The sequence below is a fragment of the Gallus gallus genome, chromosome 2 (genome assembly GCF_016699485.2).
Source record: "Gallus gallus isolate bGalGal1 chromosome 2, bGalGal1.mat.broiler.GRCg7b, whole genome shotgun sequence".
Taxonomy (NCBI): Eukaryota; Metazoa; Chordata; class Aves; order Galliformes; family Phasianidae; genus Gallus; species Gallus gallus.
In genome coordinates, this window is record NC_052533.1 from 75199261 (window position 1) to 75225901 (window position 26641).

Below are 26641 nucleotides of genomic sequence, written 5' to 3' on the forward strand. Positions count from 1 at the left end.
AACGCTAGGCTCTTATCTGTGTTTCACCAGAGTGGGATCAAATGATCTTGGAAATTAGTCCCTCAAATTGGATTTCAGAGCTCTACAAATTCACTGTCATGTTAACCTTTTGCCTATTCTGCTTCTCTGGAAAGCTGTCAATACAGAAGGATCTAAAAGGCCCCTTTTAAATTAAAAAGGGAAGGTAACACTGAAACAGACTCATTCTTGTTGTGAACAAGAAGTCATTTGATTTTAAATGTTATTTGAATACAATTAAATGTTATTGCTGTGAGGTGAGTGGTGTTTATAATAGGAGAAACTAAGCCAAGTTTTGGAGAAACTTAAATAAAATGGAAACACACTTAAATTACAAGAGTTATATAGTTAATGTTGTCTGGAGATCTGAAAGCTAAAATTGTGTATGTATGAACCTCTGTGCTTATGCAAGTTGCATAGTCTTTAAATACAAAAATTCAGATAAAATACATAACTCAGTAGGCATTTTTTACTTCAGCGCTGGATTCAGGAAAAATATCAGTGTTTTACTTCTTTGTATTGTTTTATTTGACTGATAGCTTAGAGCATCTCACTTGACATTTATTTTTCTGTTTTATTAAGAGCTGTACTTCATTACTTGCCAGCACTTGTGTTGCCTTTTTTTCACGTTCCTTAATGTTAAGTCCTAGTTTAGGTGTTGGCTGCACTGGAGAGCAGTCAGTTAACTGAAAGCTTGACTTACCTGCAGCAGTCTTGTTGGGAGCACCTGAGCCCATTGAGTATTGTCTTTTTTTCTGCAGGAGGGGCAAAAGAGATGCCTCCAGCATCAGATGCTGCAAGAATGTCTGTTTTTATAGCTGATGCTGTAGCAGGGTCTCCTTTGCATCTCCTTTTGTCAGGGAGAAGTCTTCACAGAGGGAGTGGTGAGGTGCCGGAACAGGTTTCCCAGCAAAGTTGTGGATGCTCTGTCCCTGGAGGTGTTCAGGACCAGGTTGGATGGGACCCTGGGCAACCTGGTCTAGTTCCAGATCTGGAGGTTGGTGGCCCTGCCTACAGCAGGGGGTTGGAACTCGATGATCCTCGAGGTCCCTTCCAACCCAAGCCATTCTATGATTCTCCTTTATTAATTTTGTCCCAGGCATGCTGCCTCTGCTTCTTTGCTGCTTGGGACAGTAGAGCCAAGTTAAGTGTGAGTAGATAAGTCGGATGGTAGTGGTTGAAGTGCTGTGATAGCCTTGTTCCCAGATAATTTCTCCACACGCACCCCACCTGTCACCCTCCTTCGCTGTACTGCCTTCACCAGCTTTAGTGACATTATCAGAGGACACGGTGAACAGAAGGCAAGGTCTCTGCAGGGTTTGGAGACTGTCTGCACCTACAGATCACTTCGTGTGAGCATGGTGCAAAGAGGAACAGAGAGAAATGAAGCCGAACGGCTCATGCAGACATTGCTCTGGTTTTGTTCTCTCTCCCAGAGGGCCTTGTCAGGGTGTAAGCTTCTTCAGTGAGCCTTCGTCCAGGGCAAGGCTGACTTTGCATGAATGGCCCCTGCAAACTCAAGCTGCCAAATAAATGTTGCCTCTGATTTTATTACTGCAATGTTACGCAAAGGCTGTTCATATTCCAGACTCAGAAGCAGTCTAATCAGCTGCCTGCAGGTTTTTTCTTATTTTTTGGAAGAAAAAAGACCTATTGAGATGAGTTGCTGCGTGACTCAAAAAAGCTGGTGCAATTTGCAGGCTGCTTCTTGAATAGAGTTGTTTCAGTTCTTGATAGCAGGGCATTTTATTCAAATTCTGTCTTGTTCATTCAATTGCAAATAATCATTGTTTATCTCGTCTGAATCATTGAATAAATATGAATTTAAAATTGGGAGTTTCACTCCATCTCTAACTGATGTTGACAGTCAAGATAATGCTTTCAGTGCCTTGCATTGTCTGGAAATGCACTTTCTGTTGCGTGGCAAATGATGAATAAAGGGTGATGGAGAGGTTTCCTTTGTTGCTGGGTTTTTGGTGTTTGGATGTTCTTGGGTTTTCTGAGAGGGAACATTTTGGTCTTCTCCTCTGAGAAGGAAATAGCAGTTTTCATCCTCTTTTCCTTGGAGCTCACTCAGGTGGTTCATGCTGGAAGCGAGGGGAGAATCATTGCTACCTCTTTTTTTCTAGGTGCTGCTTCCAGCAGGATGCTCTTGCAGTGCTGATTCAGGGCATTTTGATGGGGTATCCCCACCAAACCATAGCAGTTTGCTCTGGACCTTTATTTGTTCCACTAGTAGGTACTTGGATCTGCTTTATGCTTCATCTCAGTGCCCTTCAGCTTGGAGGCCTCCTCCATGACTTGGGATGCGCATTCCAGCCCTGCAGTTCACCTTCTGCCCAACAGGAGTTCTAAGTCACATCTTATGGTCTGTCTTCTGCCTATATATTTTTTTTTTTGTTACGTGTTCTCAAACACCTGGGAAGCTGCAATCCTTTACTTGTCAGTTTGCAGGCAGAAAGGGGTACTTTTCCATGCTGAAGCAAGGAGTGGTGATGTGCCAGGAGTGCTTCAGGTTTTCTGCAGCACTACGGTATTTGTAGGTGGGTGGACTTTTTAAAAATGAAGCTTTGTGGTGTCTTCAGATGCAGAGAACTGTAGGTCATACAAGGTCATTTGCAAAGAAATTAAAGATGCACTTTTTTTTCTCATTGTTATTAGCATGGACTGCCTAGAGGCTTACTGTAGTATAATCCGGGTAAAATCAACGTGTTTAATTTGAATTAAATTTCTTTATTGTCTGTGTAGGCAAGCTCAATTGAAGGGTCATGAGCACTGAACCTGTAACTGGCAGTTTGTTTGTACTTGATAGTAGAGCTTGTCTGCGAAAGGACATAGGCCATGTGTGGAATAAATGGTCTTGAAATAGTGCTTGCAGAATAGGCTTTAGGTGAGGAGTCTTGACCAGGCAAGCTTACTGGGAAAGAACAAAGAGGAGCTCTACCACAGTGACAGCATTGCTCACTGGCCTGGCAGTGTGCTTCTCCACACTCTGGAGTTCAGAGGCAAAAAGGTATGATTCTATGTGGGGGAAAGGCGTGGTAGATCCAATAATGGGCAGAGAGTATCCAGACATAGATAGAATCATGGAATTGCTCAGGTTGGAAAAGACCTTAAAGATCACCGAGTCTAACCACAACCTAATCATACTACCCTAACTCTAACAACCCTCTGCTAAGTCATGTCCCTGAGCACCACATCCAAACGGTTTTTAAACACATCCAGGGGTGGTTACTCAACCACCTCCCTGGCGTCTCACTGGGAAAGGAAGATGGGGAATAGAGTGATTCCTAGGGAGGTATTTTGTAATAGGTAGGGAGGAATTTTGTAAAATGGGAACAAAAAGAAACTGATTCTCAGCAACTCCTGTATGTGTACGGGATATTTGCCTGAAGGAAAGGCCACTATTATTGTTACAGTAGTAACAATATCAATTTAGTTGGTAATTTTTATTTTATTTTATTTTATTATATGAAAGGCCTATTTGATTTTCCTCTGTCGTTTAATAGATAAGAAACGTCTTCATGACTTTCTTTTGTTTTGAGAAAGATTAAATTATATTGTATCAAAGCAAGCCTTGTGCACTGGTACATCTTGCTGCCCCGTAGATTGTTTTGGGACAGCAGGATCAATGTCTAAGGTCAGCTGTTACAGAGAAACATTTAGTTATTGGATAGAAGCATTACTTGGGTCGCGCTGTTATCTTACTGACAGTAGAGTGACCATGTTAATTTACTTTATGTTTGGTATTAAGTTGCTGTTTTTCTGCGTGAGCACCTCCCTGTCCTGTATCTAAAGCACGCACTTAGCCAGTAGCTCTTTCCAGGAAAGAAAAAAAAAAAAAGTAAAGCACTGGCTTCTTATTTTTGCTTTCAATCTCCGGGTCCTTGAGCTTTTAATGATTTATTTTTCTCTTCGGAATGCTGCATTCCACAATTTATAATGTGAGCTCAAGTCCTCTTGTTTCTGCTTGGAGTCATGTATGAAGAGGTCTTGCAAGATTTATTGCATTCTTCTAACTTCCAAACACAAGGGAAACACAAATATGGTCCTCGATACAGACTAACAGCAGAGAATGAAAACCAATATTTTTAACTGCCTGTTTCTGTGTACAGAATGTATAGATAGGCTCATTTCTGCCTTTAAATAAAAATCTTACAGAAATCTCTCTAAAATGATGAAGATTCTGTCGTAACTCAAATACTTACTTGTTGATTAAGAACATTTTAGCATACTTTTGGCCTTCTTCACACCCAGTATTGTTCCTCAGCGTCAAACTAAACACACAGCTGTCGTGTGAAAAACACCCTGAGTTGATGGCGTGTTGGCTGTGTACAGGCTGGGAAGCCCTGAGTGTAACTCGTTGCTTTTGCAAGAAACGAAGATTGTGTGCTTTTTGATGTGCTTTAACTGAGCACTTAATTCAGATTATCGCAAATTCACCTGACTCAGCTGTTGTGAAATCCCTTGGTACTGATTAATGCCCTTTTTCAAGCAGGTATTGTTGTCACTTGGCATCATCATGAAATGACACAGTGAGAGAGAAGGCTTGTGTGCTCCTGTCATTGAGTGCCTGCTCTAGCGTTCTTTCCTGGGGTTAATAAATTGCATTTACAAATCAAATCTTTTCTCCAAACGTAATTTCCATTAGATTTGGAGCTACGGACTGATTTCTATGTGTAGAAGGTTAATTAGACATTGTTTTGTGGTATTCCCCTTTAAGGGAATACTAGAAGGACTTATTTTTTCTCACACCGGATTGCTTGCACAGGATAAAAATGTCATTTTCAGTGTAAAGAAGTGAGAAACGGTAAGGTCTTCATGTTGATTTAATTGCTTTTTTAAAAACATAAATGAAATTAATTTAACTGCAGTCATATGCCTCAAACTCTTGAGTTGTTGGTCACTTGTTCATGTATTTCTCCAGTAAGTTCATGGGTAGATTTAAGAGTATATTCATGTAGAATAACTGAATATAAAGACAGATTTACCTAATAAATGGTTGCACATTGTGGATTACAGTATGGCATTGCTGATGCAACAGTGTTTATGAGTATATACAATGTGTACATACAGAAAATGTTCAGCAAGATGATATTTTTATTTAATAAAGCCACCATTTTCATTGCCTGCTGGTGTCTTAAAATGTGATTTAAGAGCTGTTGGCTTTCTAGATAGGGTCCCATATGAGATAGTTTATTCTAAGGCATTCTGCTGCTTTGGAACAAGACCCTTTGCTAAACCTCAGCCACCAAAAACCCCTTTGCTCAGTGTTTACCTACTGTCTCATCTTCAATCCCGGTATGCTGTTGGAAGCTCTGCAGCTTTCTGCAGTGCATCAGAGAGTATCTTACTGGTGTCTTCAGCAAAGAAAAGGCAACTGGGGGTCAAATGCCCAGTGTGCACAATGCAGGTCATGCTCACATCCTGGAAGTGCTTGTGTGCTGCCAAGGGTTCCTTCTAATGTTTTTCTTTGGCCCCTCGTGAAGGGCTGATGTTCTCATTGTAAGACGATGAGTTTGTTTTTTCTACTCGTATTCCTTTCTCATCTGGGTAATACTTTTGGAAACATGAGTGCAGTTCTCACTCTAGGGCCTGACGTTGTGTCCTTGGTCTAATGAGTGCTGCAGGGAGCATGGTTATGGAGCAGGTGGATCTTGACACTGCTCTGAATATGGCCTTGTCACAGCAAGGCTGATAAAGCGTACCATGTTTTGGAGAAAAGCGAATTGAGCTACTAATTCTGCTGAGTTCTAAATAGGCATGAAGTGGAGCGTGGGGATGTCTCATCAAAGTTTTGAAAATGGCTTTCAAAACCATGCCTGTGTGTTTTGTTTTCACACTTTCTGCATGTGACCCTATTTCTGATGTCCATTCACGTATTCCTGTACTCGGTTACCTGTCTGTTCAATCTATCTTTGTTATTACTTGAGGAAGTAATCTAGCTCAGCAGCACAATTGCTCTCTTTCAATCTTCAAGACTGTTAGCAAAGACTGTTCCTCTAGCCTGAAGGTATGGTTGTTCTTTCAGCAAGCTGTTGATATTTGGGCATTTGATAGTTCCTATCTACCTCATTTTAGAACCCTACAGCACCTCTGAGAGCCTTTCTTTTTTTTTTGTCTCCTGGGGCCCATTAATTCCCTGGGCTTTCAGGTGGCTACTTGAAAGTGGTCGAGTCTGTTTTTGGTGTGTTCATCGCAGTGGTAAGGTAAGGATACTTAAGTAGCTTAGGTATGTTCTGCTTTCCTCGTTAAGTACCGTCTATTGGAGTTCAGCTGGATTCACTGTTTAGTCTTACGTTTCTTGAGTTTGTTCCTTCTGTTGTTGCTGTTTGCATTGCTCCTTCCTATCTCAAGCTCTAATTTTCATTTCCGCAGTAACTTTGAGAGTTCTTATTTTGCATGCTCTCTTAGGGTTTAATTTATAGTTTTCCATATATTCAGCATGTTTGTTATCTTGGACCATTTATATCTTGAAAGGAAAGTAGTTTTTGCTGAATTCTTATTTGTTTTACATTTCGTTCCAAGTTTCCTGCACGCTTTTCTTGACCTTCCACAAATGCTGGCAAGATCCTTGAGGGTGGACACTCCTGTGCTCTGCCAGCGTGGTCTTTGTAAAGTTCAGGAGTCAACTTGGTTATCTTTCTTTTCTGCACACTGACCCCATTGAATAGGTCTCAATTTTTATTTCCTGAGGATTTCATCTGCTGTAATATTTCATAGTGTGACCTTCTAATTAGTAACGTTAAAGTTCAAGGCAGCCTTTTCACGTACATATCCTAATAAAGGCATGAGTCAAGATGAAAAAAACAAAGCAAGCTTTTCAGGGCTCGAGCAGCAGGGCTACCAAGAGCCCATCTGGAGGACATGAGGTCTATGCATGTGATTTTGCTGCCCTCATCTACTGGCTTTGATGCTAGATGACTTTGCTGAAGTTTTACAGTGGAGTTGGGGAATCTGGAGGATACATAGCTCTGGTGAAAATAAAACATGGGGAAGAGACCGTTGTTCTTTCTGGTCTTGGGGACAGCCATTGAGCCCAGACAGTGTCTTTTCTAGCTGGTTGATAAGGAAGCATAGAGGAACATTTAAGAGTCAGCTTCCAGAGACATCTCTACATCTAAACAAGAATGCAGTGTGTGGAAGGGCTGGAAGTATGAGAAAGATGAGCCTGAGCAAGAGAAAACTGTGGTTTTGATTGCAAAGGATGAATCTGTGAAGACCATCTTAAGTCATTCTGCCACGTGCAGGTCAATTGTCCTGTTGTTTTCCTTGGAGAATTGTCATTAATTCCTTACGTCAGTAAATTTGCTTAGTGATGTACGGAATGCTCTGCGTACCCTATTAACCTCTGCATCATATATCAAAGACTAGATATCACAAGTATGAAAACCCTCCTCCTAGAAATAATGTTTTATTTCCTTTCCCTGTTCGTGTGACCTGTGTGTCCCATTGATGTTTGCACAGCCTTTCAGCGTTTGTTAGAAATTTGTTCCCTCTATCTTCTTCTTCCCCGGTATACTTTCCTTTGGTATGAATGACAGCTCTAACTGTTCTAACGTCTGTGCCAACATTTGATGTATTCAATCTGGGATGTGATCTCAGTGAGCAGATTTCATCAGGCAATTCTCCTCAGTCAGCTGGTGGGTTATCCTACCCAAAGCTTCAGTGTTAAGTCTGTTCTGCGTTCCGCCTGTTGCTCCTTCAGTTTCCTTTTCTCATTTGTCTGAGGAAGACAGGCAAGATCATGCATCAATAAGTGTTAAGAATCTATTTTCCTGAATGTTGTTCTTTGATGACGCTACTGCCCTTGTTCAGTCTTTTATTAGCAGCAGCATACATAGGTTTTTATTCAGAAAAACATTTGATGGGTTTTCTTTTCCTGAGCAGAACTGTTCCTTGCCGTGGTGCTGTGTAATCCCCGGCCTGCACGGGCAGTCCTGCAGCGCTCATAAACAACCGGGCTGCTGCTTATTCACTCTTTCAGTTGGTTTTATAAATGTTATTTCAAAGGATTTGGGAAGGTTTGTTTTTTTAGTGTTCCACGTTATTAAAATATTTGCATTAACACCCTGACCTACTTTCTTAGCTTGCAGTGATGACATTTGCAGGGACTAGTGTTGCCAAAGTAGTATTGCCTGTGAGATGCAGACATATGTCTATAAGGATGAGTTGCCAAGATGTAAATTAACAGGAAATGGGAAGCTGTATTGCTGAGCAATTGGCTTATAACCTTCAGCGATGTCAGTGTTCCTGAGAGTTTGTTTAACTAGTTTGGGGATACGTACAACTCTTGAGTGTACTTTTGATAGCTTTACAAAAGATATGTAAAAGTGATCTATGACAGAGTATTTAAATTTTTGCTTTTAAAGGGCTTTTACTGTTCATTTGTAGCACGCCTCTAAGTATATCTTAAAAGTACATTAATTAGTAATTAGTGCAGCCATTCACTTTGAAATACTTGCTGTATGGTGAGCTGAGTGTACTAATTACATTAGGAAGCATGACCTAACCTGGTAGCAGTCCTTATCAGAGAACTGGATGGAAACAAGTAACATTTAAGTTGTTTTCAGATGAAATACTAACACTGGTAGCCTGTTTAATCCATATATATATATATTTTTTTTTTCTGTTTTGCAGCATAAAACATTTTTCTCCAAAGAATTTTGAGTTTAAGTGAGGTGTACTGTAAGGAGTGGAAGATTATCTTTTGCTTTAGATTTCTGGAGAATGATTATTTGCTTATTTTTCATCTAATAAAATATTACAGTAGTCCATTGTAAAACCAGATTTCTTTTGCCTAGAAAAAAACCTTAGTTCTCAATGTATTGTCAGTATGTGATAGTTGACCCCTGTGCATGTGTTTGGGGCTTTAATTATTGTAAAGGAAGCCTTAGAAGAGGGTATGAACGGCACGTTATAACATTTTGGAAGTCTGCTCGCTGATGAACTGCATAGGGAATATGAGTTTGTATAAAAGCTCCTTCCTCAGATAAGAGTTTTTGAGAGCACTCTTTAATTATCATTTATTTTTTTAACTCTTTCAGGTATTCACCTATAAACAGAGCACCATCACTCACCAAAAAGTAACACCTATGCATCAGACAAGTGTGGAGAGCGTGGAAGACATGGCAACGCTAGTAGATCTCCATGAAGGCTCTATTATGCATAACTTATTCCAACGATATCAGCAAGATAAAATCTATGTAAGTTTCTTCTAAATTTAAGAAATATATCCAGAGGCAATGTTTTCGTTTGTCTGACTGCTGTGTGTTTTGCAGTTCTGTGATATCTCCCTTCTTAACGTTCTCCAGTTCTTTGTGTATCTTTAGAGAGTTAAAGCTTGCCTTGTCCAGGGACTTCTTACCAACAATAGTAGGAGGAGGTAGCTTGGGGGTGTCAGGGTGCAAGCCCCAAAAAAACACTATACTACATATGCTCTTTTACACTTACATTGGTAGGGTTGTGTGTAGGAGTCTTGCTTTTTCTCACCTCCTTTAGCCTCCCTGTTCCAACGTTCTATATATGTACATCAAAGGAAATAATGCAGTGGTATTTAGTCTGCGACTGCCATTTGGAGGTCTGAGGTCCAACTGTGGCCAACATCACAGTTAAAATAGAAAGGGGATGGTATTATGATCATCAAGCTGAGAACCTATGCCATTAAATACAGATAGTCAGTTTTGGGTATGTGAAAGCAGGCAGCTGTTTAGGAATCTCAAAAGCTAAGAATTAGTCAATACAGAACTTTTTTTCTCAGCTCTCTAATGAAGGTTAGATTGTGATTAGGTTAACCTGCTCTTTAAATAATTTATTAGTCTTGATTGGATTAAGTACTAATCTTTCTGGAATCTAGAAGCACAGTGAATATGAGAAAGATATAGGCAATAGAAATAGCTGTTCCGGGTTGTGAAATCTCACTTTTCAGTTGCTTTATTCTAAACTTCATCTGTTAAGTTCAGCTTCTTTATTTTTAAACGTGAACATATCTTAACGTAAAAATTTGCCTTTATTTACAAATTTATTTATGACAAAAAGAAAGGGCATAAGGAAGCTTTCTTCCTTTGTAAGTTACCTTTAAAGGGGCTTGTACTGGGAACCCTAAATTTTGAGGTAGTTCTCTTTACAGCAGTCTTGAAAATTTTTTCTTCTGAAAATAAATGGACTGTTTTTTCCCTGAGAAGAAACAGTAGACAAAAAAATGAACAGCATATGTGAGCAACCCTGCAGGAAAAAAGGAGAACTTTTGAGTAAAGTTCAATGTTCTGCTAGCATTGTTAGATCAGACTCTAACAGTGTGAGTAAAAATTTAGTTGAAAAAGAAAAGTTTTCTGAGCAATTAGATGTACTGAGATGTGGGGTGTGGATGTTAGCCTTTCCTCTTTTATCAAGTGTGAGGATAGAAGGGGGTGATGTTCTGAAGAGGCAAAAAAATATCCTTGTTCTGAAGAAATGTCTTAGTTTATGTCCCAGCTTGTCGCAACAAGTTTAGCGTATTCTGATACTTGGTGCTCAATGTGGTGTACGTTTCTAGACAAACAGGTTTATTTGCTCTTAGTGATGGCAGATCTTCAGTTGCCGCTGAATATTTATTGTCCTTTCAGTTTTGCAAATTTTACTTCTTTTTGGTATAACTAATCTGAAAATTGATTGAATAAAGGTGATTGGGGAAAAAAAAAAAAACCAGGTGTATTTTGAACTGCCTGTGAATGAGTCTCTGTTGTCCTTTATATGTAACTGGGAATGGTAGAAAAAGCATCTTCTTTCTCCAGTCTTGCTGTGCCAATAGCAGTAGATTAGTGGGACAGAACTCCAGGAACAGAAACCCCAAGAAAAACAGATTAAAATAGTTGCCATAATTTTAGGAGAACTTTATCTGTTTATAAGCATATGTTTTAGGAGGAAGCATTATTAGAAGGATCTGTGAAACCGACCATGTCTGTTCAGACCAGAACCTCTTAATTGTATTGAACTGTTCAGTTATATTTCAATGGTGTGGTTTTTTGTTGTTTTTGTTTCTTTGTTTGTTTGTTTTTTTAAGAGAGAGGGACTGGAAGGTGCCTTGGCTTTACCTCTGTTAAACACATAATTACAGCCAGCTGAAGAAATTATTTTCCTTGTCTTTCTTCATTGGGACTAGAATAGTTGTTATACAAGACAGTACAACCCATTGCATGCCAGAAGCAAATCTTCCCCGGTTGAACATTTGTCTTCACTCTTCCTTCCAAAAAGCCTTCTCCTCTGGCCAGTAATTGCTTCCTCACTGAAGTGTGCTGTTTTGTATCCACATAAGCACCTTAATTGTATCTGTCCCTTGTACAGTAGGGATAAATTAGGAACGCATGTGCCCTTCTGCAGTTTGAGCAGAGGAGCTAGTCATCCCCGTGGGAAGATTTCTCCCCATCACTGAATAAAACCAACCTGTAACTGCCACATGCTGCTTTTACAGATGCTTATCATTGTGTCTCTGTTTACTTCAGCCCTGTTCACCTCCTTGCCCACCTCACGGCCAAGGGGAAAAGTGTCGTTTGTGGCTTCTTAATTTACTTGCAGTAATACAAACATATTTGTATAATTCTTGAGTTTAGCAATGAGGAATGCACTGTTAGGGTATAAGTTTGGAGGTTTGCTTTTCCAAAGAAATGCAAAAAATGGTATGAAGTGCAATACACTAAATTGTGGTGTAAAGTATTTGAACTTTTTTAGAAATACAAAAGAAACAATTTAAAAGAAATTTAAACAGTTGCTTTCCCAGGAAGACATTATTCATGCAAGTCTTCTCCTATTGTGTATTTGATGAGCTGTTTATTCAGTAATGAGCATTTCAGTAAATATCTTCAGATGTTAGAGTTCAGTTTACTTTTCCTTTACTTAATAACATTTTTCCCTCTTCATCTCACATAATCATACCCATACTCCTAAACTCCTTGCTATTTCCTAATTAATACTATAAAATATATTTGCTGTAGATGTCAAAGATTGCCAAACTTGTCAGTGACTTTCTTTGCTGCTGCCAACAGCTCCAGCTATGAAGGTCAGCGTAGGCTTTTCTTCCCTTTTTGGGGGGTGGTGTGCTGTTGGGCTGGATTTATTGATTTGGTCTACAGAATGTTTGTAGTGTAAATGATGCCTGGCTTTGTACTTAACAAGCTGAGATACACAGCTGAATCTGTGTTGTTAGAGAGAAGGTAAATGACAAAATTTGTTCTAATTCATATGCAGCCATCTTTTTGCATCAGTGTCAAGTCTATCAGTATGATTGTGATATTTTTTGTCTGTTTTTCTGTTAAAAAAAAAAAGTGCATGCTTTCCCCTTTTAGTCTGTGAGACGCACAGGCTGTATATGCTCCTCCTAGAATCATAGAATCATTAAGGTTGGAAAGACCAGTAAGTCCATCTAGTCCAACCATCAACCCATCACGACCATACAACTAGATCATGTCTCTTGGTGCCACATCTACACATTTCTTGAACACCTCCAGAGACAGTTGCTCCACCACCTCGCTGGGCAGACTGTTCCAGTGCCTTACAACTCTTTCTGAGAAGAATTTTTTATTGGTATCCAACCCAAACCTTCTCCGGCACAACTTAAAGCCATTACTTCTAATCCTATCAGTGTTACCTGGGAGAGGAGGCCGACCCCCACCTTGCTACAACTTCTTTCACGAGTTGCAGAGGGCAATAAGATCTCCTCAAAGCAGGCTGCTGTCTAGAACTTTTTTCTTAGGTTTCTTGATTAATACTGCTTTTATCTAGGAGCTTGCTTCTGGGTCACCGCTGGAAAAGAACAAGGTTAGTATGCCAGTGATGGGATCCTGGAGGGGTTCTGTTGCTACTCCCTCTCCCATTTAATTTGAAGGAACATCTTGAGAGGGGAGGTCCAGCTTTAGACAAGGTTTAATTCTTGTGTTTGAATGCTGAGATTCGCTTGTGTGCCAGCCTGATGTGTTGAGAAATATAGAAAGATAAATATCATTGCTAAAAGTGGAAGGTGCCCAAATTGGAAAATTGAGCCTTTTGTGAAAGTGAGTGAGAGATTTCCTTGCCTCTGAAGCCAAGCCAGCACTGGCCACGTGGTGTGGAGAGGGGAAATGCTGCGGCAGCTGTTCTTGTCGCCATTCAAAGGAGACTTGTTCCTAAGCTGTTGATTCAAGTTTACTTTTAGTTAAATACACATCATGAGAGAGACTGACTTCATCTTGGAGACGATGCCATGAACCACATCATGTATGGGTTGTACTACAGGGCACATAAATTATGGTGTCCGAGCTGGCTGCGGGAGGAGCAGCTGTTCTCTTGTCTCTGTGGCCAGTGGTTAGGGGATGGTGTAGGCAAGTGAATTAGAGAAGAACAGATCAGAGAGCTAGAGAGTTTTTGCTGAGGCAGGAGTAGGCCTGGAAATAACTGCAGTTTACTTCACGGACTGCCCTACAGAGATTTCCAGTGCCAAATCAGCCTTCATTTGCCCGTGTTCAGGCAGTAGGAAGTTCCAAAGCACTTCGCAGAATCACAGAATTCTAGGGGTTGGAAGGGGCCTCTAGGGATCATTGAGTCCAGCCCCCTTGCCAAAGAAGGTTCCCTAGACCAGGTCACACAGGAATGCGTCCAGGCAGGTCTTGAAGGTCTCCAGAGGAGATTCCACAACCTACCTGGACAGCCTGTTCAAGTGTTCCATCACCCTCACCTTGATGAAGTTCTTTCACATATTGGTTCAGAACTTCATGTGCTCAAGTTTATGGCCATTTCCCCTTGTTTTGTCCCCACAGACCGCTGAAAAGAGGTTGACCTTGTCCCTTTGACTCCCACACTTATGATATTTATAAACATTAATAAGATCCCCTCTGAGTCGTCTTTTCTCAAGGCTGAACAGACCTAGGTCACTCAGCCTTTCTTCATAGGAGAGATGCTCCAGGCCTTTATCATCTTTGTGGTCCTCCACTGGACTCTTTCCAGGAGATCTCTGGGTTTTTTTTTTTGTACTGGGTAGCCCAGAACTGGATACAGTACCCCAGGTGAGACCTGATCAGGACAGAGTAGAGGAGGACGATTGTTTCCCTTGACTTGCTAGCCATGTTCCTTTTAATGCACCCCAGGATCCCACTGGCCTTCTTGGTCACCAGGGCACACTGCTGGCTCATGGCACTTTGCATTCTTTTTCCTGCTGAGTTAAGCTCTGAAGTACCAAATGGTGTTTGTTTGACAAGCGCCATTTTATTTAGGGTGGAAATGTGCCCTCTTCCCAGAGGGCTATGCTGGGTCTGGCGGCCCTCCTATGGGCTGGGGCAGAGCCTCTTGGAGCAAGAGAAGCATGTGGTGGCCAAGAAGGGCAAGGGAACATAGCCTATTTTTGCTCTGTTTCAAATTAGGATTGCAGTTTGCCCACCAATAATCACAACCATCTGTTCGGTATGTGTGCATCTGTATAAAAACTTCTGTACCAGCCACGTAGGCATGCAGTGCTGTAGAAGCCACATGCGCATCAGAGGAGGATGGTGGTAGATAGGAGTTCAGTGGCTGGCTCTTTGTCTCTTCAGCTGATGCAACAAACATGATGTAGCTTGTATGAGAAAACAAAATCTCTCTAATTCTTAAAAACAAACAAGCAAAAAACATGGTGTTAAACTGGTAGAGTTGCCTTTTCCACAAAGTGGCTTGCAGAATTTCTGGCTACTTCATTACCCTGAGTGCTCAGTTATCTGTACTTAAAAGGTATATTAATTTATTTATACATCAATTTTTAAAATCTATTTGTGTTCATTTGCTTTAGCAGCATGTAGTTTGTTAAATCATCTAATTATTACATGTTTATCTCCCTTGCAGTCATGAGCGTGCCCTGAGGGGATCTAGCTGTTGTTTGTGCAGTGTTTATCAATAGTCACTGTCGGGTTTTTATAGGTTTTTTTTTGTTGTTTTTTTTTTAAACTCTGTTTGCAGACCGAGACACTTTAGTATCCAGGTCAGTTGCTGCCCTGTGACTTGTTTGTCTAGGGTTTTGCATACTCATTTGTCTTTTAGTAAACTAAAAGTATTTCACATGCAGTGCAATTGCTCTGTCAAAAGTGCCGTGTCAACAGGAAGCGGATGCTGGTAGGTGTACTGGGAAGAATCTCAGGTGCACTGAGGTACTGGATAATTAAATAAAGCAGGACAGATGTAATTTATAGAGTTTGAAAGCACTCCTGTATGGATGTCCTCTACTGTGGACCCAGGTTTTAGGTGGAGGCAGACAGAGAAAAGGAGATTAGTAAAAGACAGTAGCCCAAATGTGTTTTTTAAAAAGGTGAAAACTGCTGTGATTGTTTTCTTAAGCAGAAGAACTTTGATGTGCTCCCTGCAGAAAATGGACCTTAAACAAAAGTGTATCAAGGACCTATACGCCATCCTGGACAGCTGAACAACTCTGTAGCATGGGCCATTGACTAAGGAAGAAAAGTTGCCATTTAAGCCACCTAGTAAGCAGTACTTCTGTCTCGTTTTTAGTAATGTTGTTAATTAACAAGAGTAATTTTTGAAAAGAGGCCAAGGCATTTCCTTGCTTGCACACAAACTGTGTTAGTAGTACTATCTTATTCACTTTGAGCATATTTATATTAGTAGTCATACAGTCATAGGATTGTAGAATGGCTTAGGTTGGACAGGACTTAACGACCATCCAGTTCCAACCCCCTGATGAGGGCAGAGTTGCAAACCAGCAGATCAGGCTGCCCAGGGCCCCATCCAGCCTGGCCTTGAATGCCTCCTGGGATGGGGCACCCACAGCTTCTCTGGGCAGCTGTGCCAGGGCCTCACCACACCCCTGAGTGAAAAATTTTCCAATAACATATGATTTAAATCTCTCCTTAAATGTACATTTGGGCCAAATCCATTGTTATTTCACTGCCTTTTAGAACTCAATTTATTTTAGTTTTGTCTACAGACTAGCTGTAGTTGCACAGTTCAAAGTATCTGGTACTCCAAACAGGTCCAAGTAATCATTTTGCAGGATCTCCTGTTTGGTCACTGAGGAAACTACCGATTATTTAATTGCTATACTTTTACAGTAGAGGAATTTAGAAGTCGTGTTGATGAATTTCAGTAGGTTCTGTTAGGTTGTATCCTGTACTACTGCAGAGTTGGGGTAATTGTCTCGACCAGCTCCTTCAGTGAAGGTGCACGAAACAGAGTGCAGTTGCGAAGACTGCATGAAAAATGCCTATAGATAGCTGCTTAACCTCCATAATTAACATGTTATACTTACACACATCAGATAATGTTTTCAAAGTGTAGTTCAAAGTGAGTTCCTGTCTCCAAGCATTAATTACAACTTCCATTTCACATCTGTTGTTGGAGAGCAGTAGACAAAATCTATATAAACACAGCAGGCTTTTAATTGGAAATCTAGAGGAATCTATTTCTGGTGATCGTTATTTCTAAAAATGGTCAGTTAAGTAGATCAACAACTGTCTGCCAAAGGCCAATTACCATTATTTTGTTATCTTTTTTTCTTTTGTGTACATACGAGAGGAAGAACATAGCTGTAATGATAGGAATAAAAGTAAACAAATTCCATCAGTTGGTTAACCAAGTTTTCTTCTATTTGGATTCCTTCTTACTGCTGAACTTGCTACACTGCTGCTAATAATAATAATAACAAAAAATGATGTTTGCCTGGACTCGTTAATGAAAATACTGAGGATTTTTAAGGTGCATGTGGTCAGATCTTAGCAAATGTTTTAGTCTGAGATGTTTTGGTGAACGTGACATTACTAAAAAGGGAAGTACTCAGAAAGAGCTGTGTAATTGCAGACACTATAATGTATTCAATAGCTACCCAAACAATTTGCTGTTAGGTAGATCTTTATTATGGTTCATAGCCAATCAGGCACTTGTTGGTAGCCTGCTGTATATATGTGCTGCTGTAAGAATCTTGCCAGCTGTCATCGTTGGGCTGTTTCAGTGAGGGGGTGAGGAGGAAGAAGTCAAAGTTCTGTTAAAACATCAGAAAGCCTTGCTCTTTGTGTCCACTCTATGCCACTATTTATTTATTTTTTTACATTCAGTCAGCTGGTAGAAGAATAAGTAATACGTGCATAGTGAGCAGGGTAAATTCCTGTTGAATCCCACAGGTTTTGAATGAGACCTGAACCTACTTACTGGTAACTATTGGAAATTGTGAAGAGAAACATATAATCTTGTACAGGCTTTAGCATTGGTAATTGCATTGCTGTTGTTTTCTTAGATTTGAAGGATTGCTTTTTGCATTTGTTTTTCCACATCTTCATTGAATGTCACTGGTAACTGTATGAGCTGAGAAGAACAGAAAGTAGACCAATTTGCAGAATATTTTTAATTATTATTATTTTTTAATAATCGGAACTTTTGTAAATGGTTCTGGACAGGTTTGCATGCATTTCTGTATTGCTGGCAGGTAAATTTGGTCTCCTTTCTTCAGGGTATGCTGCTGTCAAACATGTACAAAGGAGGGCAGGAATTTGAACTCTGAAACGTAAGCCACTTGTCTGTCACCAGCACATGTTTTCTTAGCATGAATTGGGATTTGACTGTAAAGTGAGCTGCAGAAAATTTACTGCTTATGCTGCACAGACCAACTGCCTTATTCACATATTCCACTAGTTTAAAAATAGAAAAGCTATGAACAACCAATTTAAGTTCAGACTGAATTACTTTTATAGCTGTTGTCTACCTGTGTAAGTGGACAGTTGATTTGTAGTCAGACCATTGCTTTCAGTTGAAAAGACGTAATCCCTTTCTCACAGTTTCAACTGTTTCCTTTTGATGTCTGTCAGCATTTCCATTCAAATACCAATGGGGTCCAGAGTTCCCTGTAGCACATTTTTGACTGCTAATACTGTTTGCCATCTTAGCGCTGATTTCTAGGCCCCTGGCTATTTGACAGTGGTTCAGTGGCATCCAACAGATTACCTGGAATTAATTTATTCTCATTTTAATTTCTCTTGTCATGGTCTGTTATAGCATAATTTATGCTCTTCCTGCCTGCTGCCGTAAAAAGCTCTTTCTATACAAAAGGTTTTAAAGCATTGAAGGATTGTGGAAATTTTGTAAATCCAGATAGGTATCAGTATGGAATATATTTGCAGGCAGAATGACATAGATCTCCAAATTTATATCTTAAAAATATTTCTCCTGTCTTCTAGAAACACTAATTTGGGGTATATCATTGTCCAGAGTTTTTATTTTCATTTGCATGTGTTTTATCTGAAAAGCCCCTTTATCTTACTGAGATTTTTGATAGGAAAGAAGAACATTTCTATTCCTTGCTTGAGGGTTAATTAGACCTTCAGACAGCTTTGAAAAAATCATTTGAGCATTGCACAATAACAAAGCAGGAAGAACCAATTTGTGGCCACAGGCCATTTGAAATGAAAAGCCACGGGGTCTCTACTCTGTATGGAGCCTTTTCTCATTTGAACTAGGGATCTCTTCATTAGAGCTAAGCTGTTCACTTGTGCACACAGATTGCATATCACAGACTGTAGCAAACCTACAGTCACATCCTATATTGAAGCATATGAAAATGGCAAAAATCAATGTCTCATCCTGATTGATCACGTTGTATTCAGGAGGTCACCTCTTCACTTGGCCATGGTGAAGAAAGATTCTTGCATAAGCAGTAGATGTTTTATGTAAAGTCTATGCATTATGTCACTAAAGATGATTATCCTGACACCCAGTAAACAGGTGTACTACATGGTAGAGATTCTCTTCTATTAGTCAGCAAAAAATGTGATAAAAACAAGGAGACTCCATCATTTTTAAACTGAGACACAAAACTACAGGTGAAGCTGGTGATGTTCTTAAGTCAGGAAAGGTGTCTATCTGATATCAGTATTGTGGTCTTTTACTTCAGAATATTATTTTTTACCCTTGGATACCTCTTGTATCAGTTCTCTTTATATTAGTTTCACATTCTCCAGTTAGCTTTTGTCTTTTTTGGCTTTGAGGTGAGTTTTTTCTTTTGACACGTTGAATATACTTGGGCATTTCTTCAGTGCCAGTTTAATTCTTCTACACTGCAGTAAAAGTCTTTGGAGATTCTGTATTTATTTTACAGATTCTGAATAAAACTTGAGAAGTTACACAAGTATTTCCATCATCATAGAATTGTCTGTTTCACAGGAGAAATTTAATGGAAAAGCAAGGGGAGATTAAGTTAGGAATGGGTCTCTTAATCTGTGAAGGGCTCACGGTGTCCTTCACCTTCCCTGAGACTTCCCTTGAGTAAAGCTGAGCAATGCAGTTGTCTCTGCACACTGTTCTACTATTTCTGTTGAACGCTAAGGTGAACAAAACCTTCTTCTTACCCTTAAGAAATAAATAAAAAGATTTTTAAGCTTTAATTAACTGCCTAAAACGAGGACACTATAAATGCGCAAGGTTGAAACTTAGGGGAGTGTAGCATTAGCTTAGCATAGTTCAGAACTGGAAGGTAGCTGGACTGCAAAGCACCACTGTTTTCCTCCTGAAGTGGTAACAGCCTTAGTCCTTGGAGTGGGTTGGAAACAGGGCAGTGCTGCTGAAAGCTCGATACCAAGGAAAGCTGAAGATCACATTAGTTGCATCGAATGGTGAACACAATGGAAAAGATTCATCTCAATGAGAATTCTGTTGCCCAACAGATGATCTCTGATAATCTGAAATCATGTACAAACTGTTCTGAAGCTATCCACAACCTTACTATGAGCTGTACCAATGAAAACAAGCATAAAGCATGACTTTGAAAATGCTGAAATGGCTGATATTCCACAAATCTGATCCATTCTTAGCACAGGAAGTGAAGAGACCATAAGGAAGGTGGCTGGTAGAAGAGGTTGAGGGATTGTATAGTGAAGCACACCTGAGAGTTCAGTTAAGGAGTGTGACTGTCTGAGAAGAGGCTTGCAGGAAACTGTGAGAGGGAGAACATTTAGCACGTGGGTCCTGAATGTAGGCAGCTGCCTGTTGGCACTTGAACTTAGTGATATTCTCTGTCTTGTTCTGGTTCCCTTCAAAAGGTTTTCTCCTCAGGATGCTGACTCTCACATTTGTAGCATGTCCTGTATGTTTACAAACATGTCATTTTGCAGTCAGTTCCACAGCTGACTTTGAGAAGAAGAAAGGAAAACTTAGGAGTCATGATGATGTGTGCATTGACAAGGAGCACAACAATAGGGGAAAGAAAAGCTGTTGTAAATTTGGGCTGTTGGAAACCCACCGTGAGTCACCAGACATGGTGAGGGCTGCAGAAGCCCAAGCATGTAGGGATGATTACAGAGTATGACTTTTCCCTCACAGAAATGGCTTGATTGTCTGGAAACATCTAAACTTCTAGTCTAGTCATTTAGCTTGATTATGGCTTTTAAGAAAGAAGTTTGGCTTCAGACATTTTAACTTATAATTTAAGGAGAAAACTGGATTCCATCCCAGTGAAATGAACACTTCGCCAGCTGAAATATCAGGCATTCTCACCACAGAGAGTATAAATCAAGATCCTACCATGAATAAGAGCCTTAATTATCATCCTTCTTATGGCATGTCTGTGCCCCTTTTACTCCCTCCCCTAAAATGCACACTAAAATGTGGTCCAGCTGTCTTTCTCCTTTCCACTCTGACATGTATATGGTAGCTGATCTAGTTAACTTAGCTTCAGCATACGTGCAGTCATCAGGACAGTTAATCCTTTTACCAAGGAGAACTGGAAGCAGTGGAGGCAGTCCCTACAGCATTGGGCAAATGCTTCCATTTGCAGATTTGGCACCCTCAAACCTTGAAATTCAGTGTTGAAAAGCTACAGAAGTGTGACAGCTGTGTTGTGGTCTTTCATGAACTGTCTGGATTTTGCATGTGCTGTGAGAGGACAAGCATTGTAATTGGGTGTTGTTACTGTAACCTTGATGATTTATAGGTATGAGACTTGTGTGGAACAGAGATGAACTTTCAACATACGTTGTTTAATAAATTGTCAGGTTGATACTCCATCAACAATCAAACAAAACACAACCAACCCATCCTTATCAGACAGAGGATCCATTCATTCAGTGACTCCAACGGTCAAGAGTTGCTCAAAAACAATCCAGAAACATAATTTTTGATGTGCCTGCAAATGTAATTTTGTTTTTATAATAAGCATAGATGGTTTTTTGTTCCCAAAGGAGAAAGTATTGACAGCGTTCTGAAAAGAGAGTTGGCCTAGACGAAGTGGCAGCTTAGTGTTAACGTGTGTATCTGTTACAAAGCATCTTAGTTCTGTATTTGATCAGTTCCAGTGTTCCTAATATCAAAAAAAGCAAAGTAGTAAAGAATATATTTGGTGTTAGTGAAGGAGCACAGTGATTGAAATTGAAGTCTCCTTATGCCCGTTTCAATGGTGCAGCCAGTTTTAGCTTCAGATTAGCTTCAAATTGTTGATCAAAGGTTTTGTTCGGGAGCAGCACGTAATGCCCTTTAGCAGAGTCCTCCTACCTTCTCGCCCACCCTCCCTGTAGCGCTACATGCAAAACTTGAAATAAGTCCTATTTATTTATTTATTTAAGAAGGAAAAATCGGATGTCTCAGATGCTATAAGTCTGGGAATTACAGAGGAGTACCTTGATGCAGAGGGTGAGCAGAGGTCATGAGAAAAACTGCATGTGATAAAACTGATGACCTTACATGGGAAAAGCATGCCTGGGTAAGACACGGAGATCATTAAAGAATCCTTGGGAATAGGAAAGCTATTGTGGAGATGCCCTGGTCTCGGCATAAAGGGAGAAGGAGTGGAAGGTGGATGGTTGCTGGGCATGGAGCAAAAGGCTGATAAGATATACACAGAAAAGATCGTGTGAAAGAGAAAAGATGAAGAGAAATGGTGGTCCTGATCTACAGAGTGTGTTTGGTTTATAGGATTAATGAAGTGATTGGGCAGCTTCCTTATCTGTTGCTTTCGTGTGTAGAGATCCTGAAAAAAAAAAGTTTAAGGGAAATTTCTTGCTTTACTTTTTCCTTTTACTTAGAAAGCCTGAGTCCTGTGATGCCATCCTCTTACTGAACGTGTGGCTGAGAAGGCAGGGTTTGAACTTATAATTTTGAAAGTTTTCTTAGAGGACCAGCAAACAATCTCATTTCCTCTTGTTGTGTTAAAATGGGGAGCAGGAGCTTCTGCAGTTTGTGACCAGAAGTCTTCTGGGAAACTGTAGAATCATAGAATGGCGTGGGTTGAAAGGGGCCACAATGATCATCTTGTGTAAAATTTCAGTAAAACATTTGAATGCAGAAAAGGAGGACAACTTTTTAATGGGTTAATCAAAGCACTGCAGCACGATTCAGGCTGAATTACTCAATTTTATTTATTTTTGGATACAAATTTATTTATTACTGGTGATCTTATAATGGTTGTTGCTGATTTAGTCTGTAACAGAAGAAAGCATGCTTGTGATATAAACCCTCAGACTTTTTCAACAGGAAATCATCAGAAATTCTGTCTGCTTCCTCGTGCTCTGGCAGACACCTCAATGTTTCTCCTATTCATAACTGCTTTGGAGTTTGATCTGCGTCCGTTAAAATGAGCAATTATTGACTGCAAGAATCAGATTAGAAACTGCAAGTGAACAAAGAGAAAAATTAATTCGCTCTCCTTTAAGCAAAGTGAAAGTGAAAATACCCTTTCTGCAGTTTCATCTGAAAAGCTGCCTTGTGATGTTAGCGTAATAAAGTAATTCAGAGTTCCTGTTTCTGAGTGAACTGCTCGAACTTGTGATATGGATGATGCCTGGTGCAGGAATAGCTCAGGAGATAACTTGGCTGCCCTGCCTATTTTTTTGTATCTTAGCACCTGTTTGAGTTGCTGCTAACGTGCTTGCACTTGTAAAACTGGAAGCCTACCCTGAAAGTGAGCAGTCAAACAGGGAGGCTTATCAGGGCTTCCAGGGGGACAGGCTGCAGAGTCCTGCACAGGGACGAGTGAGGTGAGCAGCCAGCAGCTGTTCTGTTTGTGGGTGACCGTCTGATCGTGCCTCAGTCCCTGACTGCGGGGCTTGTAGAGATGCCAGGGGGAGGCTGGTAGGTGGAGGATCGACTTAAAATAAAAATTCAATACACAGGTTGCTCCGAAATTAATGCCGCCTCCTTATTTTCGTGGATACTGCAACGTCAGCGTTCATATGTTTGGAAGGGGGTTATTTCCTGGTTTGTCATGGCATCCCTTGCAGTGGTGTGCATCAGGTTACTATTCTTACTTGTTAATAAGGCTTCAGTCAGACATTTAAATAGGGTGAAGATGTGTAGCGGCCTGTTGCATTGGTTGTACCTGCACTATATTCATGTAAATTAAAGAAAAAAGCACAACAAAGAAAACAAACAAAACCTCTTAACATTTTTCCCATGCATTCAGTGCTGAAATATTTACTGAACTGAGGAAGTTTGTTCAAAAGGGGATGATCCTGAGAAATCAAGTGGTTGTCTTAGTGCTGTAATTGCCCTGCGATACGATCTTGTGTTGAAATGGTATCTTTCCTCTAGCTGAAACCTTATGAGCTATTGCACAGCATGGCAGTTTTTATAAAACACACAGACTGAAAGCTCTCAGCTCTGTAAAATGCGCTGGAGTTACAGTGAGGAGGAGTATTCCCATTGTTTCTTATAAAATTGTCATAATTTCAAGGACATTTCTGTATTCCCTTAGCAAAAGCTCTACTGCTGCTCTGCTGCTTGTGTTGGGCCTGACAGAGGATGAGCAGATGGATAATGGGAAATAAAACAGCAGGGTAATGGTGAGAAAGGAGAGCTGATACGCCGTGGTAATTACATATTAATTAAGGGGAAGAGGAGGGAGGAGGGGGCAGGTAGATGGGAAATGTAAATGCTCTGGGGACACGGAGTAGCTTGAAAGAGAGGAGAGGAAGATGTGAGGAAGCTGATAGCCAGAGCCTTGGCAAGCATACCCATGGAGGCTTTTCTGGAGAAGGGAGCTGAGGTCGAGGCTGTGGGGCTGCTTCCTGCAGCCCTCTCTGGGTGAGGTGAATGAAGAGAGCCCCAGTCCTGCTGTGAACTTCGTAGCTGATTCCTGCTGGTGATGACAGGGTTATCTGCTGACAAAGCATCTGTCGGTATGTGGGGACCGTGTTATGAAGCAGCAGCCTCTTTGCAAGTGCACAGTAGGGCTGTTGGAGCCAGGTGTTAGCTTCTGGCATGTAAGCCCAGAAAGAGTACTTAACAAAATTACATCATTGTCTTGGTGGGAATCCCCCCATACCTTATGGTAGAGCAGTCCATTTTACATGCCCCGTAAATGCACTGGAAATTCTGGAGATAATGCGCTTAATGTTATCTCCTGCCTCACTTAATATGATTTTATTTGAAAAATGTGTTCAATTGGCTAGAGAGTAACTGTGAAGCAGGTGGAAAAGACAGGAAACAAACAGCACTGCAAATAGACTGTTACACGTGATGACGTGTTACCACAGCTCAGTGAGTTATGGCAGTGGGCACAAGCTACTGCCTGGGTGGCTTTAAGTGATGTGCTCTCTAATTGCAGTGGCATAGAAATGAATGCCTCCTCAATTGCCACTGTGCTTCAAAGCAGTAGTAGATTTTTGTGTACATTCAGGGTTTTGTCAGCATCTGCCAGTTCATGTGTTTTCCTGAGGGCCTGTTACCATGTAATGGGGCTGGCATCTGCCATGTTGTCTGGTGCTTATTTTCACCCTTCTGTTGCTCTTGTTCAAAGGGGAAAACTGCTCTCCACCCTTATCCAAACTCCATGCAGAGTGATACACTTTTAGAAACATGTCCTTGTTCTCCTGGATTTGTGAGGTTTATGGTTCTGTTCTACCACATGTCTAGTAACAGCTCTGGTTTGTGTGCTTGCAGACATACATTGGTTCCATAGTGGCCTCTGTGAACCCTTACAAGACCATCCCGGGCCTGTATGACTGTGCTGCCATGGAGCGATACAGCAAGCACCACATGGGAGAGATTGCACCTCACATCTTCGCCGTGGCGAATGAGTGCTACCGCTGCCTCTGGAAGCGTCATGACAACCAGTGTATCCTCATCAGGTAAATGGCTGCTGCTGTGATTATACCTGGTTATCCCTGACACTGAACCTCTCAAGATTTAGGAACAGATATCTGGACTGAATGGAGAGGAAAAATCTAGAAGAAAGCAGGCTTTCAATCATCAGATTTTTGGGAGAGTACTTGGAAGTATGTATCGTTCTGTTCGACTTCTAAGACACATCCACGTGCAGTTCAATAAATTGTCTCCACTAGATGCTGGACCTCGTATCTAGAGGGGGTGGGGGGGGGGGAAACCTACACCAGTCTCGAGAAATGCTGTAAATAATAATAGCAAAAGAGGAAACCTTCCCCATTTCAGCTGCATGATTGTGCCCGATTGCTTTTCTTTTCTTAATCTTGATCTACTTTAATTTAATGACATTTTGATAGCTTCCCATTTGATCCACTACATCACTGGTATTCAGGATCTTGCTGCTGCTGAATGTGCACTGAGAACAGTTGGCATTTCATTAGCTTTTAGCAGCTTTCAGCTCTTTTTGAAGAGTGGTGAACAGAGCCAGCTCTTTGCCTGGTGTGGCTCCTTGTCCCCAGCCTGCCAGCTCTGCTGCATTGGTTCACACGTGCATGGGGACACTGAAGTCCTGCTTGCCAGGTAAGCAGGACCAGCCTGGAGGCAATTGCAGCATGGCACCTTCAGGCTCCGAAGATGCACAATGCAGGGAGAACTTTGTGTTTTCCCTCCTTCTCCCCTTAAAAGTATTTCTGTGTCTGTTTGCTCTTCGTGTCTTGCTGCCTACAGCATGAGTAAAGGTGGTCAGGGTGAGAACTGGACACAAGGTGACACAATATTGCTTGTCTCCTGACCTCCCTGGGAGCCTGTGCGACAGTAGTGGGATCAAAGCACTGATGACCATCAGGGCAGAGAGAGGATGAGTCGAAGTGAGAGCAGAACATTTCTAATAGGCAGTTTTCACCACCATTTAAAATTACAGGAAGAAATTGCAAGGTTTCCCAAGTAAGAGGAAGATCTGATGCATGCAGTTCAGCACACGAGCCATTGTTAGAAATGTGAATGAGGTACATACAACACAGCTAGCTCTGTTTTCGACTTGCTGAAAGCTCTTGGCTCACAGTCCCTGCATGCCCTTTCTTCTAGGGTGATGACAAAGACACGGGTGAGCTGAGCTGTGTGTGCTTTTCCAGCTTTTTTTTCAACTGTATTTTTCCTTTATTTTATTTTTATTTTTTAACTTCATACGTAGTTCAATACATACAAAGTTTAAATCTCGGTCACATGAAAAAAGCTAGCGTGGAGTCATGATTCCATGGTGTAATGTCAGGGTGTTACCTGTGAACAGTCCACATACTCAAATCTGGGGGTATGAAATCGTATCTGGTGCCTAGCAGGTGGCCATTGTTAACTTTATTAATTCCATTCTGTTCTAGCCCGCATATTTTACCTTTCCTTCCAGTTCCCCACAAGCTGCCAAGAGAAAAGCAGGTTGTGTCCTAAAAAGGAAACAAGCAGAAGTCTGATGTTCCAGAGGAGTCTCAAGCAGTCTTTGTAAACCTTAGTACAGATAAACCATAATATGGAGGAGTTTTGCCTTAGCACTCTCTTGTAAAATAGC

At 40.8% G+C, this 26641-nt stretch overlaps 1 protein-coding gene across 1 annotated transcript in view; it reads left to right on the forward strand.

Annotated features, from left to right (window-relative positions):
• MYO10 (myosin X) overlaps positions 1 to 26641 on the forward strand; it is a 151952-nt gene that overhangs the window by 52581 nt on the left and 72730 nt on the right. The window contains 2 exon segments of the mRNA XM_040695597.2: positions 9066 to 9224; positions 24862 to 25049. Coding sequence (XP_040551531.1) covers positions 9066 to 9224; positions 24862 to 25049 — 347 coding nt within the window.